The sequence below is a fragment of the Amia ocellicauda genome, chromosome 19, assembly GCF_036373705.1.
Source record: "Amia ocellicauda isolate fAmiCal2 chromosome 19, fAmiCal2.hap1, whole genome shotgun sequence".
Classification (NCBI taxonomy): Eukaryota; Metazoa; Chordata; class Actinopteri; order Amiiformes; family Amiidae; genus Amia; species Amia ocellicauda.
The window spans coordinates 21,351,005-21,372,288 of NC_089868.1; the positions used below are offsets into that span (position 1 = coordinate 21,351,005).

At 36.8% G+C, this 21,284-nt stretch overlaps 2 protein-coding genes across 2 annotated transcripts; one reads left to right on the forward strand and one right to left on the reverse strand.

Annotated features, from left to right (window-relative positions):
• Positions 1-1,734: 1,734 nt before the first annotated feature.
• fndc7a (fibronectin type III domain containing 7a) lies at positions 1,735-11,143 on the reverse strand. The gene is made up of 14 exons (XM_066692447.1): positions 10,897-11,143; positions 10,362-10,380; positions 9,763-10,020; positions 9,221-9,475; positions 8,045-8,302; positions 7,553-7,828; positions 7,110-7,364; positions 6,306-6,563; positions 5,956-6,210; positions 5,517-5,771; positions 5,152-5,412; positions 4,707-4,736; positions 4,424-4,465; positions 1,735-3,254 (listed from the first exon to the last, which is right to left on the reverse strand). The coding sequence occupies exons 1-13, from the start codon at positions 10,966-10,968 to the stop codon at positions 4,434-4,436; spliced, it is 2,484 nt and encodes an 827-aa protein (XP_066548544.1). The 5' UTR covers positions 10,969-11,143; the 3' UTR covers positions 1,735-3,254; positions 4,424-4,433.
• Positions 11,144-11,755: 612 nt separating this feature from the next.
• stxbp3 (syntaxin binding protein 3) lies at positions 11,756-20,225 on the forward strand. Its single transcript, XM_066691939.1, has 19 exons — positions 11,756-11,859; positions 13,340-13,389; positions 13,686-13,767; positions 14,022-14,098; positions 14,293-14,365; positions 14,464-14,564; positions 14,777-14,922; positions 15,249-15,339; positions 15,457-15,581; positions 16,044-16,151; positions 16,552-16,609; positions 16,738-16,803; positions 17,262-17,342; positions 17,564-17,699; positions 17,956-18,062; positions 18,211-18,306; positions 19,023-19,108; positions 19,275-19,423; positions 19,527-20,225. Exons 1-19 carry the CDS (start codon positions 11,814-11,816, stop codon positions 19,625-19,627), a joined length of 1,779 nt encoding a protein of 592 aa, XP_066548036.1. The 5' UTR covers positions 11,756-11,813; the 3' UTR covers positions 19,628-20,225.
• Positions 20,226-21,284: the final 1,059 nt, after the last annotated feature.

Genomic DNA, 21,284 nt, shown 5'->3' on the forward strand with positions numbered 1-21,284 from the left:
AATCTTGTGTATCACAATACTTTAACTAATATATCCATCAATACATAACCTTTTTCTGTCCCCCCTTGTTCTCTAAATTATTGTTTTATGCCAGATCCTTCATCCAGATATAGCTGTAGAGAATTGTATTTTTACAGCAGTTTGTTTCAAGAAAGAGTTACAACAAACATAATTATAGCCAGACCATTAGGTTAAAGTAGTGAAGTCTAGTGCTTCCCAACCCTTTAAAGAAGGGCTGTCAGACTCCAGTCCGGAGGGCTGCAGTGTCTGCTGGGTTTAGTCCCAGCCTAGCTATTGGATTCTTAATTGGTCTAATTAAACAATTCATGGATTCATTGAACACTTCTCTTCAGACTCTGAAATCTTCTGTGGGATCAATGTTTTGAGTCATCAACAAATGGTAAGGGATCGGCTATAAAAATAAAATATGAAAGTTTTAGATAAGCCTACATGATTACATTAATTAAGTAATTTGGAGCTCCTGTTGGGTACAACAACTCATTTGATTCTGTTAGACACATTTTTATTATTTATAAATGAGAACTGCTTATATATTGGTTTACTTTTCTTAGATGTAACTCTTCTCTTGTGTCTGAAACCTCCATGATGCACGTGTTTAAGCCTAAAGGCACACCGTCGTGGCAAGATTGAAAAACACTGGCTAGTCATCAGTGCTGCAAATGACCAAAACCTAAAGAAGCATCCAAACCCTTCAAGATATTTTATGTTTTGGAAACATTTATACAATTATATAAAATACTGAAATCACTCTCTTTTATAATTAAGGAATATATATAACCATGCTAATCAGAATTCTATAATAACTACTTTTGAAAGCCTTAGATACAAGGGAATATATTTGTAATATTATTAACAATATTGTATTATCAGTAATAGTTTAGTTTAATGTTTATATTTCACATATGAGAAACCAGTTAATCACAAACCAGAATTTACAAAAATTACTATACCTCTTATCTTGTGTATAAATGTCATCCCCTGCACAGAATGATCAGTATTTAAAAATGATTCAGTTATCAACAACGCTTAACTGCTAGTGGTGCAAGTTTCACAGGATGTACATTTCTTTATAATAGTTTCATTATATTTAACTAGCATGAAAACACAACTCAAATCAGCTGCTGTAGGCCAGTTACAGCAGATCCTGGCCTGAAACATTTTTAGATGGAGATTAAGGGGGTTGATTGTTAATGAAAATAAATGTTTTTCCCACTGTGTAGATATTTGTGTGTCTACCCCTTATATGTGTGATTGATAATAACTTAATAGGTCATGTAAAGTCTGTCTCTAATTGTATAAAATATGTTATACAGCACTGAGAGACACTTCTTCACACAACCTATAAACTTATACATGAGACACTGAGTCGCTTTATAAATTGATATTTTGCATTGCAGATTGTTATTATATCTTATTTATTAGCAGATGCCCTTATAGCCTTTAAAAGGTTCTCTGAGCACTCACTGCACAGTTAACCAAATATTATTCAGGAACTATCCATTTGCACATCCTTATGTAATGTGTTCATTACCACTGAAGAGTGATTACAAGCTAACAGGAGAATATGCTACCTTTTAATTAATTATCATATTTCTAAGAAGTTAGTGTGGGTCAGAATTAGGAACACAGTGTAAAGCCTTCTGGTCAGGCAATAAAAAAATAAAAAAATCCACACACATTTTTAATGCAAAAGAGTGTATTTTATTAGGAATTTGTTTTGGGGTTTGGCCACATTTCCTTACAAATTCCAAGTCATGATTGCTGAAACATCATCCAAAGCTAATGTGAGCTGAGTTTTGAAGACCTTGTTCTTGTAACTCTACCAGTCAAGCTGGGAAAACATTCAGTTGACCTCAAAGCTGTAACTCCCATATCTTTTCCATTCATCAGGTTTTTTTCTTCCATACCAAGCCATTTTACTTATTTTTGTTTTACCATTATTATTGTTGTCATTTTTAAATATGATTGGAAGCAAAACATTGAATTTTTCATTGACAGATATCTTGGGCCAAACAATATTATTTCAAAACTGCTCACATTTACATTGGAGGTGCGCTACATGGGTCAAGTCTATCTCTTTTTTATTTTTTGTTTTAAAATCTGAAGTGGTTAAATCCTTTATTTTTGTACAAGTAGAACAGGCATTTAATAATACAGCGATTAACCAATGTAAGGATCTTTATGTGTTTATTATTGATGATATTAACATACACTAATATGAAATACTTTGAGTAAAGACTAAGCAGTTGTTATAAAGATATCAGGTGGAATTGCTTTGTACTTCAGGTTATTTAATCACTGTTGATTTAAGTGTCTTTATTGTGTTCATGTTCCAAAAGTTCAGCAGAAGTTTTTTTGGTGGTTTCTTATCAATTGTGGAAAACAACACATAATATTAATCTGAAAATAATGAATATTCCATTTTCTTTATATAGACAGCAAATATTTAGTTAATTACTCAACATTTCGATATGTTATTAACTTGCGAAGGGTTACTTTATTACTATAATCACAGAAGATCAGTTACTCTGAAATGGGAGGTACTCTGAATAGCCATATGTTTTAAAGAGGTTCCATTTACAATTAGGTTTGAAGAGGTTATTAATAAAACTTACAGACTCCACACACCTTCATAATGTAAGTATTTGACAGTAACACTGATAGATGCTAGAACATATTTTCTTGTTAATTATACAAATGGACAGCTGACAGTGATTCCTTAAAAAATATAATATTTCTTTGTGAACATCAATGTAATTTTAATTTGTTTTTTTGTTCCAAACATTTATCTTGGCCATGAACCCACTCCAAACCTCTGTGATTGCAAAAATAATACCAATTACAAATATTTAGGATAGACACTGAGTTAATTATGGAATTACATTAACACTTTACAATTATGCGCACCAATTATTCATAAATAAATTTATGAATCCCCAAGGGATAACATGTGAATGGCTCATGCACTTCCACTGAACACAAAATCTAAATGTTAAACTTTAGGAGTCATGTATTAAAAGCAAAAGTCCTAAACATGTTCTTTAAATGTGGTTTTCAATACAAATACCCACTTGTTTTATTATTATTATTATCATTATATGTCAGAACACCAATAATAAACAAAATCAAATTATACATCTGTGTAGTTGAAGACTTTTAGGAGACATTTAGGACATTTAGGAGATATTTCAGGAGACTGTTTCGGAGCTGTTGGCCAGATGTCTCTTGAGGGTCTATAAATGAATAGAAGATTTTATATTAGCAAATGTATATCTTGAGTAGCAACCATCTTGTGCTGTGATTTTCTGTACATATATTTATAAATATACACGTTTTTATCATTCAAATGCACATAAATAAATAAATAAATACATAATGATAAAGCTGTAATCCAAAACATTAATTTGTTGTATGTATGTATAATAATATTATTTAAACACACCATAGAAGTAAAGTACATTTTCACATTGAATGCATTAAATATGTTTGGAAACCTTTTTATGCAAATCAAATATTAACACATTAAGTAATCAAAGATGCTCGTCACAGATTGTTCTCCACACTTTTTATTCTCCATGCAATTGAAGTGTGAGAGAAGAGGACTGAGGCGATCTCTGATATGACCATGTTACCAGATTGGCTTATCCTCCTCATGAAACTAAATCACTGGAAGAGTCACAGAACTGTTTGCCCGTGTTTGCTGATGCTTACAGGACACTGGCTCAGCCAAGGTCTGGCACAGAAATAAACCAGAACCCAGGTTCTTTCAAGCCAAGCACAGTTATTTCACCACAAGTGGAATAAAAACTAAAAGTCACCTGATCATATGACTCATCAAAACACACAAACACAACAAGTTAGCAGAAGTGAATCACTGATGATTATGGATCTAATATAAGTGAATCAGCTTTTTGACAAATCTTTCTCACTTGCTTTCTGGATAAATATTTAATCTGTTGTCTGGGGAAAATCAGAGGCAATTTACTTACTATAAGTTTACTATAAAAAGTAGAATGTGGTTTTCAAAAAAGGAAAAATAATATATAAGAAGATGGCTGTTAGCAAAATGTGATATGTCCTGCCTTTTGCCTTAACTCTAACTCTAAAGGACTCCGGGAAAGAAATGTGTTGGTCCTTGGCTCAGACAATTCACAGGTAACTGCTAGCCTTTGACAAAAGATTAAAAATAAAACCGCTTAAAAAAAGATGCATCACTTCATTGTTGTGATAGAAACAATATATCCCACTAAACATTGAGGAGCTTTTAGTGCAGCTCCCTATTTTAAATGTAAAGGTTTTTCACTGGATGATGAAGCAGTTTACATGTGCTTATACAATAGGAAAATTATGCAAGTTTCTGAACTATAAATATTCCTTCATGTGGAAAATAAAATGAACTTACGTTCCTTGTGTTAATCAACACTTCGCTTTCCTCGATAAATAACTGAAAAATACAAAGTAATTAAGAGATATCACACCTGCATGCATAACTGTAGAACTCTTAACATTGCAACTGCCATGCCATTAATCTTACATTCATCATTTAATAAGTGCAATTGTTTTAGCAAGTATATAAAATGAAAGAGTAAAGATGGAGTAAGATACTAAAATAAAATTTATGTTTATGTTTTTACATAATATATATATATCTTTAAAAGTTCATAGGTGTGAGGAGTAAGACTTACCCATTCCAACATTGTTCCCTGAACAGGAAACTGTAATATATTGAAAAGAGTAATTAAAAGCATGGTATATGTTTTCAAGTTATATTGTACACAAACAAAATACGACACCAAATACTAATAATATAGATACTATAACACTGGTGCTTTTGTCAAGAGATGCTGCCGAGCCGATTACATTTTCCTTATTTTTGTCTGTCCCATAATTATGTTTTATTCATATTCTGAGTGAAAATGACCAAGGAAAAGCCAATGTACAAAAGCAAATGCAAAACGCTGTGCAGATAGTGCTGTTTTAAAACAGAATCTATGCCATGTTGATAACCAGACAATAAAACGTATGAGCAAATCTTCTCTTTTTAGGGACAGGATATTATATGAACATAGAATAAACTGCACAAAAAGATCAGAGAGAAGCAGTTAGCTCAACAGAAAAACGACTATTTACCAGAATACATTTTCCTTGGACAGAATTTGACTTTTGATCCATCCATTGAAACTGGGGCCACCACCACAGAGTAGACATCCCCACACGAGATCTCAGAGATGTCACAGGAGCTGAGGCCCTGGGGGGGGGTGCAGGTGTAGTTGGCACTCGTCCCGTAGAGGTCAGCAGTGTAGTTGTGGAGATTGCCCGAGGAGCGCCAGTATACTCTAATCGTGTTGTTGGACATTCTGTAGAGCCTGACATTCGAGGGGCAGCAGGCACCTGGCGTAAAGGAGCAGAGATGATTGGGTACTAGGAAGTGGGGATGACTGTCATTTTATTTTTGTGTGAAGGATTTTTAGAATACGAAAGCTGTTTTTACGTACTGGAGGAGAATCCGTGGAAAGTGCATTCTGACATGTGACCGGTGCCACTGATGGCCTGCAGGGACACTGTATAGTTAGTACCACAGGTAATACATCCCAGCAGGCAGTGCGTCTGCAGCGTGTGACACTTGGCCTCTCCTCGAGGCGACTTCAGCATTGTGATATAAGACTGAGCTCCCTTTGCCGTGGACCAGGTGACATTGGTCATAGCCTGTGTGGCCTGCGTTACCGTCAGATTGTTAGGGCAGCAGGGACCTGAGAAGACAGACATTTTTAGCACGCTGTTTGCCAGAATAATAAAATAATAACAGGATTTTTTTTCTCTTCATACAATCCTAAAAACTTTTTTACATAAAAGTCAAATGTAGATAAAGTTGATTCAATTTATTCAGTTACATCCTAGTTACAATTCCATTCAGGTTCTTTTTTCTGGTCAAACCTGTCTCCAGTGGTCGGGTGTAGCTCGGCAGGCTCTGTCCCACAGATGTGATGGCAATGGCGCTGACATCATAGGTGGAACCACAGGGCAGTCCCGTGATCTGACAGGATCTTCCAGATGTTCTACAGGTGTGGGACTCTGCCATGCCAAGTGCTCTCACGGTGTAATTTGCCTCTTTATTGTTTGTACTCCATGAAATGTTAAAACTGGACGCACTGGCCTGAGCAATGCTCAGTATCTCAGGGGAACAGGGAGCTGTGGGAGCAAGAAAAAGAGGACCATTCATGGCACAGGGTGTCATTACATGATTTAACGTTTACTTATCCAAATCTGGGTGTGAGCAGCCTTACCTGTCTCTGCGTAATGTGTTTTACACGAGGTATTGCAGCCCCGGACCTCATTGCAAGATGTGACAACCAGACTGAATCTGGTGTTGCACTGCAGGGCCGACAGGGCACAGACGGTGGCCGTGTCGTTGCAGTGGATCTGACTGGTCCCGTCTGCAGCTTTCGTCTGGTACACCTCGGCACCACGGACGGGTGACCACGTGATCTCCAGGGTGTCGCCAGACACAAACGCTGGCATCACATCCCCTGGACAACACGGCGCTGAGAATGGAAGACATCACAGTTTTGAAAGGCTTCCTGACACGACCATTATGCTGCCCATGCACAGGTGGGCATCGTTCATTCTGTTGTTTTCAGTGAAGCCAAAATTACATTTGATTTTCTGTATTTATGTGTGAGGGATGTTTTGTATTCCTGGGAGGCCGAACAGACACACTCAAAACATCTCTCCCCTGAAGGAAGAATATTTTGCTCTCGGCTATCTACAGAAAGGCCAATTAAGAAAAGCTAAACTAGGCCAAGTCCAAAGTACATAATTAATCAAAAAATACATATTATTCCAATAGAATGCTACTATACTTCTATAGAACTCTAGTAGACTATAAATAAAATATATTGAATATTAAAATAGATATAAATATTAATGGCGGCTAGCAGTGTGCTCTGAGGATCAAACCCATCAAACCTGATGGAACAGCCTAGAAATGTTGCTGTAGAGGCATACTACATCATATGACACGCACACATACACCTAAATTATCCAGTCAAGCAATATATCCATTCCATGCATTCGTGAGCGCTCTTTACCAGTAGTGTAGTTCAAAACGTTTCCAATGGGACTCTGTCCGGCGCTGTTATAAGCAAAGACGCTGACGAAGTATGTGAAGCCACACAGACAGTGGAATTCACACCTGGTCTGCGTGGTGTTGCACTGTTCTTCAATCCCATCGTCACTCTTCACAAATGCCACGTAGTATTCTGCATAGGTTACCCGAATCCAGGACACTGTGAGATTCCCAGGGTTAGGCTCCTCTATGGTAATGTTTTCTGGAGCACAAGGAACTAGGAACAAATAAGCCATGCATAAAATCAGTTTCATGAATGCAATCCATCACAAAATACATATATCACCAAATGTGTCATTCTAAACTAGGGTAGATTGTAGGATGCTTTTAGATAACTCAGGATTACAGAAGAAAAGGAAGACAACACAGTTTAATGGTGTTACCATGAATCTGCGAAATACCTACAAGTCAAAAACTTCTCGGGAGCAGAGGGCTGGCTTGGGCCTGCTCTGTTTCTGGCGACCACCGTGATCGAATATTGCTGGCCGCACAGCAGTGGGGTGATGTCACAGGAGATGTTGACTGTGGAGGAGGGGGGGGAGGGGAAGGAGTAGGAGCAGTTCTGCCCATTCCAGTTGGCAGCAGTGAAGTTATCCGCTCCTTCCACAGACGTCCAGGTGACCATGGCCCCCACGGAGCGGCCGTTCAGGGAGACTTGTACATTCTGTGGGATTTCTGGTCCTGTGATAACAAAGAGCTTTCATATAGAAAAACAGACCACATGGGACACGATATCTAAACTTAACCTTCTTCCGCCCAATCTTATAAGAGCTAATATGCCAATAATACCTATGATCTGGGTAATTTTGTTAAAATAAATAACTAAAAGTACGGAAAGGCATGTCTGTTAAAGAAATCTCTGTCTCGTGGCAATTCTGAGGAAGGATTGGTCCTTACGTGTGATCTGGCTGATTGTGTAGTCGTCCCCCAGCGTGTTACTGGAATCCCAGGCATTGCCTTTGATAGAATAGATTGTCCCGGGTTCGAGATTTGTGAAAGTGATGTTGGTCTGGCTGGTGTTCACATTGACCCGTTGACCTGTTTTTGTCTGTATGATGGAGAATGTGTAACCTACAGCCATGTAGACTGGCTCCCAGGTCACAACGATGCTGGAATTGCTGGGGGAGCTGGAATGAAGTATCGGTGCCGAAAGGACTGTAGACAAGAAAATACAAAGATTGATCATTTCCCACTTGTTCTTTCTTTTCATTTATTTTTCAGTAAAGCAATAATACCTTGGTTTTGTCATAAATTGTAACATTTAAACTTATCTTATTCATGGGAAAATTGCCTGATGAAGAATGACTCAGTAAAAGTATTTAATCCATCATAAAGATAACTTTTTCTGAGCCAGATATTTCCCTGCAGTGGAAACAGCCACACTTAATCATTGACCCAAGTTTAATCTTCATTTCTATCAGAAATTATTGTCTGCCTTCTCTCCTTTTTAAACCTAGGTTTAGTCACTTTATTGTTCGTGTGAAACAATTAAATAAACATCTATCAAACCAAAATAGAGAAGATGCAGAGCAATGAGAAGGAATCAATTACTCTTTAGTGCTTAGGTTACTTTTAGTCAAGTTCGGGGACAGATACAACCTAGTTCTCAGGGTTTAATTATTTTCATATTGTGTAATACATAAAGCCTAAGGGGGATACAGTTACAGGCAATACAAATGATGTCTAAGGCATCAACATGTTATATTAGAAATGTAAAACAATACATTAGAGTAATTTGGGTGTCAGGTATACTCTAGAGTGGGTTACCAACTAAGAACCAAAAAGCTACATTGGTGTATGTAAACTCTTTCATATGAATGAAGTCTGAAATATGAATGTTTGTTTTTCTCAGAAGATCCATCTTATTATCACAGAGTTTAATGTTTATATGATGTTGCATATTCCATCCATTACTCCAAACACATAAGATCTATCCTAAAATAATTATCTTAAAATCAAACACCCGTCTTACATGACTGGCCATATATGTTATAACGAAATGTAGCTTTCTTTAGGCTGTGTGTAAAAAGTCAAAGAGTGAATGTTGGCTGGTGGGTTCACAGACAATGATACCTGTCTTTGCTTTCTTGGGCACAGACGGCTGGCTTCTCCCTCCTGCGTTGACAGACATGACACTGATGATGTACTGGGTTGCAGGCTTTAGGTTGCTCACTGTTCCTGGGGAGCCTGTGACTGACGTTTCAATGACTGATATCCCGTCCTCGGCTCTCAGAGTGTAAGCACTGGCCCCGGGAACCGGATTCCACTCCACGGTGATGCTGTTGCTCAGTTTTGAGTACGCCTGGTCAATGCTGGGTACATCAGGGGCTACACAAATCCACACACAGCAGTTTAATTGGATGTGTTTTTATTGGTTTAGGGATGGATGTATAAATGTCAAAAGAATAGAAAGCTTAATGTAAACAAATGTGTCATATCCATTTGCATTTTGCACAACTTCATTAAATCAGACCTTTGATGACCATATAAAGATTTGATGCTTTATCACTCTTAAATGTCATACAATGTTAATGAATATGCTTAACAATAATGATACATTACAAACATCTATGTTGCATTGGACAATTCATTTAGTTGTCTTTTATGTAACTCACCTGTGGTTTCGAGTACTTCAGCTTGTGCCAGGACAAGGCCATTACTATCTATAGCCTCTACCTTCATATTGTAGATTGTATCCGGGATTAGGTAAATAACAGACCCAATCGTTATAGCTCCGTTGAACTGGGAGAAGACTGGCGTTACTTGGGCGTTCTTAGGAGTAGCCGTGACCTTGTATGAGTGGACACCAGGAACCTGAGTCCAGCGCACCACAATACTTTTGGATGTTACCGTAAACACAGACACAGACATCCCTGAAAAAAACAAGTTTTAACAAATAAGGCTGGACAATGGTAAATAAGTAAATAAATAAATTAAAACACATGAATATATAATGAAACACTGGATTAACTTGAATGTATAAAGGCATACATATTAAAGGTGAAGAATCCAAAACCACCACTGCAAACAATGTGAATGCATTTAAATATGAACAAAGAGGTTCAGCAATGATAACAGACACAATTAAATATGACTTAATCATCTGTGATTGCAGTTTGCCTATATTCATGTTCAACAAACATGCATTCAACAGTGTAATCAACACAGAATTCATTTCAATAATTATCCCCAACTTATTATACTCTTGTTTTACCTCTCTGAGCTTCAGAAATCTGTAAATTAAAAAGGGAGAAATAACTTAGTGTATATGCAGCTTTTATATAATACCACTGTTATACTCATCATAATCTTCAACATCAACCAACAATTTAAAATGTATGAAGAATGTACTTATGTATTAATTAAATAATGATCTTACTATTATATTATGGAATGCAAGGAATAACACACATTCCACAGATAAATAATTAAATCTCATATACCACAGACTTTTTAGAAGTCTGTGTAGATAACGTTTCATTTTTTTTTTCCTCACTGAATTTGTCTATTGATGCACAAGGCTAGGCATGAAGTCGCTGACAGGCACTGAAAGAGCCTGTGTTTCCATTCATAAATTCTTCCCTCTTTCTTTGGAGGGCATGATGCGTTAACAAAAGACCCAATGCAGGCAAAATGATCAATCTATCTGACATTCACAAGCGTAAACGGTCATATGCGAATCGATATTATTAACACTTTTGTAAAAATGTTATAATAGCATGTTTGTATAAATGTTTAATGATTCTTACCTGAGACATGCACATGCTTAAGAAAACAATTAGTTTAAAAGGTGATAAGCTGTTAGTTCCCATTTTCGTCATCTTCTTTTTATGACCCCCCAAAAACCTCAGAGCTGCCTTGGGGTAACGCTGCTGTTTCTGGTTTAAATCTAAGTTTTCAATTTGACAATCACAGCTTTTAGTTTTTCTTTTTTTCTGTTTATAACACACTACAGTTCTTTTGTTCAGTTAGCTGAAATACCCAAGTGCAGCCCCGCCCACTGATAACGGATGGACCAATCAGAGGCTTAAAGGAAAAGTACCTGGGCAGGTAAATCCACACGCAGTCTTCTCTATGTGTGTGTGTCAGTGTTGCATCTTTAAAAATAACAATTAAATCATTACAAACCAATTAAATATTTTATGTGCAACATTTTTTTTTAATATGGATAATATATAGGAAGGCTGTGCATATATGTCTGTATGTATTTAAGTATGGATTATCTTTTAAATGCATAGAATATATATATATATATATATATATATATATATATATAGAGAGAGAGAGAGAGAGAGAGAGAGAGAATTTGTGTGTGCTAATTTGATTTGCTATTTCCATTCAGTTCTAAAAAAAAATACTATTAGTACATACATTAGTAGAACCCTATGCTACTAATTAAAAATACAATAGATTTCAAAAAAACTATGGATGTTTTCTTTATAAATGTTTTCTTTCTTTCTCGCTTTTTCTCGTTGTTTGCAGCATTTTTGTAGCTGGACTATGTGGTGTATACTTTGGCAACACCAGAACCCCATGCCAGTAAAGCGCGTTTGATTTTGATTTTGACTGATAAAAGCCGTTCTCTAATTCTGGACAGCCTGAGCACTTGTTGACATTGACTAGAGGCGTGACGTCACCGCCGTGAGCGTCACTGCGCGGAGTCAAGATGGCAGCCGGAGCGGAGCACGGCCTGAAGCACATAGTCTGGCAAAGTAAGTTCTTCTGACATGCACGGCCTAAATTAATACAATAAAGAAAGAAAGACCCACGCGTGTGTACATGGACTGCGAGTGCTGCCGCTGCAGTTTTGTGTTTTTATCCTGAACTTAAAAGGCTGTTGACGATTAACAAAGTCACGAATGTTTTCGAGTACGGAAGTGTGAATGTAGGAGACTGGTCCCGTTCCTGTAGCGCAGTTCTGCGCAGGTCTGCAGAATCCGCTGCTCCCATTGGTGGAGCAGCGCAGAACTGCGGACACCTGCGGTACAGCAACGCGACCCCTATTCAGTTTCGGTTTAGAGTTGTGTAAACGACCAGCCCAGCTCTGAACGGGGCTGGAGCACACTGAAGAAACAAGCATTGTATTACCCACCAACACGGCTTGTTCCAGTACCTTATTTTGTCATCAGATACTGTTGCATTTATATGTATAATTCATGCACTGAGTCGGCCGGCAATAGGAAGCAACAAGGGGGAATTTTGCAAAGAAAGTATTTAAAGTTTTGTAGATGCACAGCTGACACATTAATCGCAAATTAAACGCGTCTAGCTCAAATATAGAAAGGCTTTTTGTTAAAGTTATTTCTAATAACCCATCCCAGACCATCATCACTTCCCATCCAACCGTGTTTAAATTGCAACAATGTACATGTCATTATATAACTTGTACAGTGTCCGTTTGCTTATTTCATTTAGATCAATAATATATATATGAACGTTAAATACCTGGCTATTGCCTACTTTTTAAGAGTATGAAATGGACTTTCAGCGATGTGATTGAAGCTGAAAATTTGGCAACATTTTAAATAGACTGGATAGGATCCTTGAATCACTTAGTTATTAATGGACACCAAACAGGCACGATGGGGCGAATGGCCTCCTCTGGATTGGACACTTTCTTTCTTATGTACTAGATGAGTCAATTTCCCTTAAATATTGTGCACATCCCGATTTGTATGTAGTGAATACGCCCATTTGAGTGTTCAAATAGCAATATCTGAAAGATCCTAAGGGTCATCTTATATATTTACATAATAACTTGCATATGTGTTTCTTCATGATAAATGAGGTGCATATTTGCCAGTGAGTTTCAGGGCAAGCATTACTGGGCATGTGTATGTATGTACACAGAGCCGGTATTACAGAAGGTTACTCACTCTAGAGAATATCAGTTGTTGGACATTATGTGAAGTAACTCAAGATCAGTGCATGTTGTTGAGTCTTGTTGCAAGTAACATTTGGAAGTAGAAACATTTTGGATGTTCGGAAATCATTTATAATTGCAATCAAAGCAGGAGAAAAGGCCACAGAGATATTTCATGTTTTTAGGGCCATGGCTATAAGGCCAATATCTGCAAAACAATTGAGTAGTTATGGACATGCATTCAAGAGTCAGTTAATTAAACACTAATTATCATGTGCCATTTTTTTTGCATTTAATACTACAATTAATTAATCTTGTCTCATCTACAGAAATAAAGGACTCTATCATTGCAGACTGCAGAAAGGCTAAAGGATGGAAAGTAAGTCTCAGTCATGGCTGGAAATTCACCGTAGCAATTTGAGTTTCCTATAAGAAGGTGTTTGTATTTTGATTATTGCATTATGGGTGTTTGTTGCATTTTCCAATATTCCCTAAACTACCCATAGTCAATGCTGTTTTTATGATTACTCCATTTAATTCATCTCTATAACTATAAAGTTAAAATATATTTTTTGCATTTTGATTATTCCAGAAATTAACATTGTTATAGTAATGTGTTAATGTATATGTATAGGCATGCATATTATTTCTAAGTTGTGTTTACTCCATTTTCAGCTGCTTATACTCGATCACTTCACCACCAAGCTCTTGTCGTCTTGCTGCAAAATGGCAGATCTTACGTGTGAAGAGATTACAAGTATGTAACAATATTGCTATTGAAATCCACACACTGTTCTTATTTGCATTTGATGACAAATTATCTTTTTAACAGATTGTTTTTAAATTCAATTTTGAAAAAGTGAAATCATCCATTCAGGAGATACAATTCAAATGTAGTGTTCCTGGTAATGGAAGTGTCACAGTTCAGCTAAATGTAGACTGCTCTTAATGTTAAATGTATGGTTATGTGTAGTACATTTTCTATCATTAAAAAAATGGTTTTATTGACAGTTGTGGAAGACCTGTTTAAAGACAGAGAACCTGTTCCAGAAATGAAGGCCATCTACTTTATCACGCCAGTAGAAAAGGTTTGTGTGGTTTTTCAATCTTAAATCCAAAATGAATGTTAAGGAACATTTCAGTTCAGTGCAGTGTAACACAGTTGTTTTATATGTTGTGTTGGATGAAGAAGGCTTGTGTTTACCTTGAACATTGTGATGTCACTTTCTATCTGGATTGATGAACAGATGTGTAGTTTGATTGTCACCTTTTCCTTTTGCAGTCTGTTGAAGTGCTTATCAAGGACTTCAAGACTAAACCAAAGTACAAAGCTGCCTATGTATATTTTACAGATTGTGAGTATTATCTTCCTTTTTATCCATAAACAAATTATTTTTCTTTGTTTCTGTACATTTTAATGTATTTATTGAGTTTATCAACTCCTCCGTTATAGATTGCCCTGATGCGTTGTTTAACAGCCTGAAGACCGGTTGTGGAAAGTCAATACGAGTTTGTAAGGAAATAAACATTTCTTTTTTGCCTCAGGAATCCCAAGTAAGTATAGTGTAATTTTCACCAATGGTTTTATACTTTCTTTTTTATGTTAAATGAAATGGCTGTTATTCTGAAATGTAAGTCTTTTATTTTGTGTGCATTAACTAGATCTCGTTATACAGTCATTAAAACACTCAGGAATATCCGTATATATGACATCAGTTGTCAGTGTATCTGCGACAGACTATTCAACACTTTCTAACTGTTTGTAGGTGTTCACTCTTGACAATCCTGCAGCTTTCAAGAGTATTTACAGCAGCCACAGCACTGACAAAAAGCAAACATTGGAGGCAATAGCAGATCAAATTGTAACATTGTGCGCAACTTTGGATGAAAACCCTGGAATCAGATATAAACGGTATAAATTATGTTTTAATTTATTTTGTTGAGTACACTCTGTAATTCTAATGACTCTTGCTACACGATTGTTTGTATGTCTTTAGTCTGCAATGCAGCCACTTTAACTGTTCTTTCTATAGAGTCATTAATTCATGGAACATCTTTACTAAGAACAGATTCAAAGTCATGCTTATTAACAATATACCCGTACATTTCTAATTGTAGATAACTTTAGTGATGAAGCCTTGAAAGAACGATTATTCCAGGCTATTTTGGGTTTCACTATGTATTAATATGAACTATCATACCTTTTTCTGAATTAAAGTATGTGTTTTCTTTCGGAAGGGAACCTTTAGATAATGCAAAGGAGCTTGCTAACCTGGTAGAATACAAACTTACCAAACATTATGAGATGGATGAAAACCTCAAGAGAAAGGTAAGACCGTATTGAACGCCAGAAAAGGTCTGCAATGGAAGTAACTTGATTTTATAATGTAGTCAATTCATAATTATTACTGTTAATTAAAAATATTTGTACTCATTTGTTTTGCAGGGAAAAACACATGCTCAGCTTTTGATCGTGGACCGGGGATTTGACCCAGTATCTCCAATCCTGCATGAGCTGACATACCAAGCCATGGCTTATGACCTCATTCCTATTGAAAATGATACATACAAGTAAGACTCTCCTCATGTGTGCCTTCGATGACAAGTGATTGTGTAAATGCACAATTCTCAAACGTATTCCCCTTTTTTCTCATGGCAATATCTGTGCTGTTCACTTCAGCATAACCCAGATACAAGGCTATATAATATATAACATATTTGGCAATGCCACTGTCTGACTATGACTGTGAAGTTCAAAGTAGTACACAATTTGTCCAACCCAATTGAAGGCTTTCTTGTGGGAGTCTTGGTTCACTATACATACATCAGTGGCCTATAATTCACTTGTCCTTATGTTCCTTATCAGTAAGGGTTTGTGTCAGTCCTTCTGCCCTATATGAGAGGACTGCTGTTAGTTTATGGAAAAGTTTTAATTATTAGAATAGAATTCCTACAAAACGTATTCCGGAACAGAAGAGTACATTGCCAATGGATTCCAATGAGGAGTTTTGCAATGACATTTTATGTGTTCAGGTACCAGTTAAAAGATGGAAGCAGTGCCAAGGATAGGGAGGCACTGTTGAATGAGGATGACGATCTGTGGGTCAGGCTTCGTCACATGCACGTTGCAGAGGTTTCCGAGTAAGTATGTTTAATGTAGTGGCATTTAAAAAGTAGTAAAAAGAAATCTGGCTAAGAATAATACTGATAATACTGTATTTTATGAATTAATGCTGGCTTTTGTGTGTTTTTAGAAAGTCTGTTCCATGCATGTGAGGTATGAGTCTTAAATGTCATGCCACATTAATCCAGAAGCCGCATGATTTACTACATTATCACCTGATTTATGTGGGGATACAGAAATGCATCCTCTTCAGCTGAGTCCTCTAGCTCAACCAGCTTCATATAAGCCTTTCCCATCTATTGTGACATTGTGGTTTCTAAAATGGTATGAATATGAAATGCTGGTTATGTCATACAATTTTGAGTTCACAGATGCACAGTTGTTTATCTTACAAAAGCGGTTTTGATTTCATCACAGACAAATCCCCAAGCTGGTGAAGGAAATTAAAGCAAACAAGAAACAACGTGACGACAAGGTCGGTTTTCACAACTTGAAATCGAGTAGCTCAGTTTGCTCGATTTAATAAATATTGCTTTTTGTTCTAGATACATGCACCGTGCAGTGTTAAAAAAGTATCCCTAATGTTTGCCCCCTTTCCTCCAGATTACAATGAGTGGTTTGTCTCAACTCATGAAGAAGATGCCCGCTTTCCGTAAGCAACTCTCTCAGGTACACAACTCCCTTCGATTGTGTTTCTCCCTGGGTTCTAGCTTTACAGCGTTGTTCTGCACTAAAGGAAATGCATTGTGTCCTTAACAAAGAGATTTTGTTTGAGATCGAATTAATCTACCTTGCTCTCTTATTGTGACCTACTTTGCTCATTGAATTTTGTCTATTATAGTAGTTTTTAAATATCTGTTGCTTCAAACAGTGTAGCTGGCTGCACGTATCTTGCTAATAAAGAAAATCACAGCAGGGGTGTCTTAATGGACCTGGTAAAACTAATCCCATAAATTAAAGGTATTACATTTGATTCATATTTTGACCGTATTGCAGACATTCAGATGTTTTTATTGATGTTTTGTTCTGGTGTTTGAACCCGGAGCTCAATGGTTCATAAACAATATTGTCATGGTATTATCCCTGAAATGCCCATATTCAATGCCATTGTACTTCTTGTGCTGCAGAAAACCATCCATCTGAATTTGACTGAAGACTGCATGAACCACTTTAATAAGAGCGTGGAGAAGCTGTGCAAGGCAGAACAGGTACTTACTGATTCAAACCCAAACATTTCAGATCTCATGAGTGTAAAACAGCAGATTATTGAAATAGTTAACACATAGGCTAATATTTAACAGTAAAGGAGGGGCCTCTTTAGTTTTGCCAAGAATTGTTTTTATCGACAACTAATTGTAGTCAACATGTGGGGGATATAAACATTTTATGACATTGGTTATGTACTTATTCAACCGTATTTCGTCCTCAGGACCTTGCAAATGGGGCTGATGCCGAGGGACAGAAAGTGAAGGACCCGATGAGGACCCTCCTTCCGGTTCTGCTCCATCCGCATTCCACGTCTGACAAGATCCGGGCCGTGCTGCTCTATATCTTCAGCCTCAATGGTACATTTATGGTTATTGTAAATGGCAATGATTAACAAAGTTCATTGTAAAATATTGTTGAACGGGCTGTTTGTAGTGTACTTATAAATGTCTACCACACACTTTGTGAACATTGAAGAGTAAGACGTGTACAGAAGAAAGATTGTTGAATACTATGTGTGCTTTGATTAATTTCAAGGCAATTATAGGTAAAGAATGGAATGACATTTAGTGTTTGTTTTTTTTTCCCCGTTTTCGATTGCATTTTTTACGACAGGCACAACTGAGGAAAACCTTACTAAACTGATTCAACATGTCAAAATTGAAAACGAAAGTGAGGTTATTCTAAATTGGAAAGACCTTGGAGTCCCCATCATCTCGCAAGTAAGTAATGTTGTCACTTCTAAATTAAACTGACATTTTATTATTTTTTTTAATTGGATATTCTAATACAACAGTGAATGTTCAATACAAATCTTGCTGAATCTCTCCCTTTCTTACCTTTTCTCATTTCATTTCTGTATATTTACAGTCTTCCTTACAACGCAAGTCTACAAGGAGAGATCGTTCCAATGAAGAAACGTACAATCTGTCTCGATGGACACCTTTGATTAAGGATGTAATGGAGGTAGAGAGAGACTATTTTAACTTCCTCTTCACTGCTTTATACATCTGTACACTGAATGCAATTGCATCTCCACTTAAGTTCAGTGCTAATTTCACTCATTTTTTATTTTTTATTCAGTTATGTAGTGTGGTTTTTGGCAACTTCCTCTTTCTCTTTGACACCCAAAATGTTTTTTTTTGTTTTGTTTGGGGGGGGTTATAGAAGTGATGTAAGTAATTACTGGCAGTAATTTCATCACCCAGTTTTGTTGAATTAAGTTTTCATTTTTAAAGGATCTGTAATCGAAGTCCCTGTGGTATTCATTCTTGTAAATCTCCACACCAGTAAAATGAAACTTTGTGAGACACAAAAAATATCTAATTTAAGAAACCCGAGCTGCTGTTTTAGGAATGGATCATGCTATCTAGGCTGACCTGCTCTAACTAGTTCATTTTATTTTCATATTTGTTGGTATTGTATAAAAACAAGAATAGCATTGTCACTGTGTGGTAGGCTGGGATTTCAGTTCTTCCCTGTATGTTTTCTAAGTGGATTGTGTTGAATTGGAAGTCTTCTATTAGTAAAAAGTCATGTTTTTTAAAAGTGAAGTCTGCCTAAAAGTGTCAAAAGCAGTGCGTGACTCTTGCATATTGCTGCACTGTTACAATGTATGTTAAATGAACAGATCTTGTTGTAGCATAAGCTAACATCGGTATTTTAATGTTGTATGTTGTTAGGATGCAATGGAAAACAAGTTAGACTCCAAAGAATGGATACTCAAGTCCGAATGTCCTTCATCTTGGAATGGATCTGGAGCCGTAAGGTATGAATCTAGTACATTCTGAGTGCTTTAGTTGCACTTAGTGGTGTATTACTAACCAGACAAACTTGTGTTTACACTCTTTGGTAGCGTGCATTTGTGTACTGCGTTGAGACCCGGCTCTTGTTTATGGCATTGCAGTGATCTCACACACTGTCCCTGTCCACAGTGCTCGTCAGAATCCAAGACACGCTAATCAAGATGATCGGAGGACTGGGTCCCGGCTGATCATCTTCGTCATCGGGGGAATAAGCCACTCTGAGATGCGCTGTGCCTATGAAGTGACCCAAGCCGTTAAATCCTGTCAAGTCATCATTGGTAGGTAATCTTTTTCTGATTTAGATGCAAAATATGAGATTGTTTTAGTAAATATCGTACTCGGAAAAATATATGCGTATCATCCTTTTCTTTTGTTCAACAGGATCCACTCACATTCTGACTCCGAAAAGCCTACTAGATGATATCCAGGCCCTCAGCAAGCCTCCCGTGGCGACCTTCGAAATCATTGAGGAAAAGGCCTAATTGGGCGCAGTGTAAATGGGTGAAACTGAAAAGAGTTGGACCTGAAGGGATTTTGTTTTTTTTATGCTTTTAAATGGGTTTTCATATTTTAACCCTGCCAAGTCATTGCAGCACATCGATTATAATTTTAGGACCCTCAAGATATTCCATGTTGGAATGAAATGAGGAATAATTTTGAAAACGTTTTGAGGCTTTGCGTATACTTAATGTACACCTTTAAGCATGGGCTGTACGTCTAATACCATCCTTATATCATCTAATACACCTGCAGCTACTTATTACATACTAAAAGTGTCACCAGCTTTAAAAATGTATTATGGCATGAAAATAAATAAGGTATACAACTTTGGGGAAGAAATTTAACACTGTACATGCAAGATGCAGACCATCATTAATTCATCCTATAGCCATATTTATAAAAATAAATAAATAAATAAACAAAGCGACTTTATAACTTAAAATAACGTACTAATTTAAAACTGGTGTATCACATATGAATGGTGTACCATAGCACTCAACTGTAAGTGGAGAAAATAAAACTATAACAATTGCATGTATTTAAAGATTTGTATCTCAAATAAAAACGGTTAGTCAATTATCTTTGTGATTTTTCATTTTCTGGTTCACACCTTATAGTAGCCTAGAATAGAAATCGTGAAGGTTTCTCGACATGTACGTACTTTGATTTTGTTACTTTGCGTCATGCAAATGACGTGCAGGAATTCTTATTAGCAGTTCATTCTTTCCTTAAATGTTTATAGGTGTAACAAAATTAAGTTAATTGAAACCTTTTGTATCATTCAACTGAAGTGAAAAACACAAAGCTGCATTCAGATCCAATATTAGAATTTTCTGTAATGTAAAACTTCCCTTTCTTCACTTGCCTCACACACCATGGGAAAATGAAAACGCATTTTACATTTCTGTTCCCTCACTGGGAATACAATCGGTAAATAATCCAAAGCCTCTGACACGGCAGCTCACTGTTCCTATTTTGACTATTTATCCGAATCACACCTAATATTCATTAACTGGAACAGCTTTAATCAGATACCAGTACATCGTCGTAACCCAATGCCTGGTATCAAAACAAGTACACAAGAGAATGCAATAGAACTGTGACTACAGGAGGAAATGGAAAACGACTGAATAGTAACTCAATAACAAATGGCTTTGTGTGGGACATCCAAAGTTAATGGAGCACAGGTATCAGATAGTCAAACCACCCACCCCCGATGGGTTGGATGCATTCTCGGAGGAACTGATGATCCCTAACGAATGCAATATTAGTCTTGTGTTCATAAATCTGTCCGATGATATGTTAGATGAGACACCCCCACAGCACTATACAAGACCTCTCTGATCTTCGTGTTGCCCGTTTGCTACTTTGTCTGGAGCGGAGGCAACCGTTTGACCTGGGCCTTAAGTTGTAGACCCCTAGAGATTTATTTATCCTATAGCGGTCTGTCATCCTGTAGGAGTTTTTGTTAGTCTCTCTGAGCCAAATGGTTTACTTTTACATTTTGCATTCATCTCAATCTTGTATTGTTTCAATCTGAAGGGCTCTGAGGCAACGTTGCGAAGGGCGTTATACCAAATAACAATTCATACTTTCTGTTAACTTGTCTAGGATGAGCAATTCTCTGTACAAATGTGT

Coding starts and splice junctions, on each gene's coding strand:
- stxbp3 (XM_066691939.1), top strand. CDS start 11,814: ATGGCAGCCGGAGCGGAGCACGGCCTGAAGCACATAGTCTGGCAAA. Junction 14,565..14,776: donor TTTTGCCTCAGGAATCCCAA/GTAAGTATAGTG, acceptor AACTGTTTGTAG/GTGTTCACTCTTGACAATCC. Junction 19,109..19,274: donor AATGGATCTGGAGCCGTAAG/GTATGAATCTAG, acceptor CCCTGTCCACAG/TGCTCGTCAGAATCCAAGAC.
- fndc7a (XM_066692447.1), bottom strand. CDS start 10,968: ATGACGAAAATGGGAACTAACAGCTTATCACCTTTTAAACTAATTGTT. Junction 8,303..9,220: donor GCCCAAGAAAGCAAAGACAG/GTATCATTGTCT, acceptor TCTTGTCTACAG/TCCTTTCGGCACCGATACTT. Junction 6,211..6,305: donor AACACATTACGCAGAGACAG/GTAAGGCTGCTC, acceptor TTGCTCCCACAG/CTCCCTGTTCCCCTGAGATA.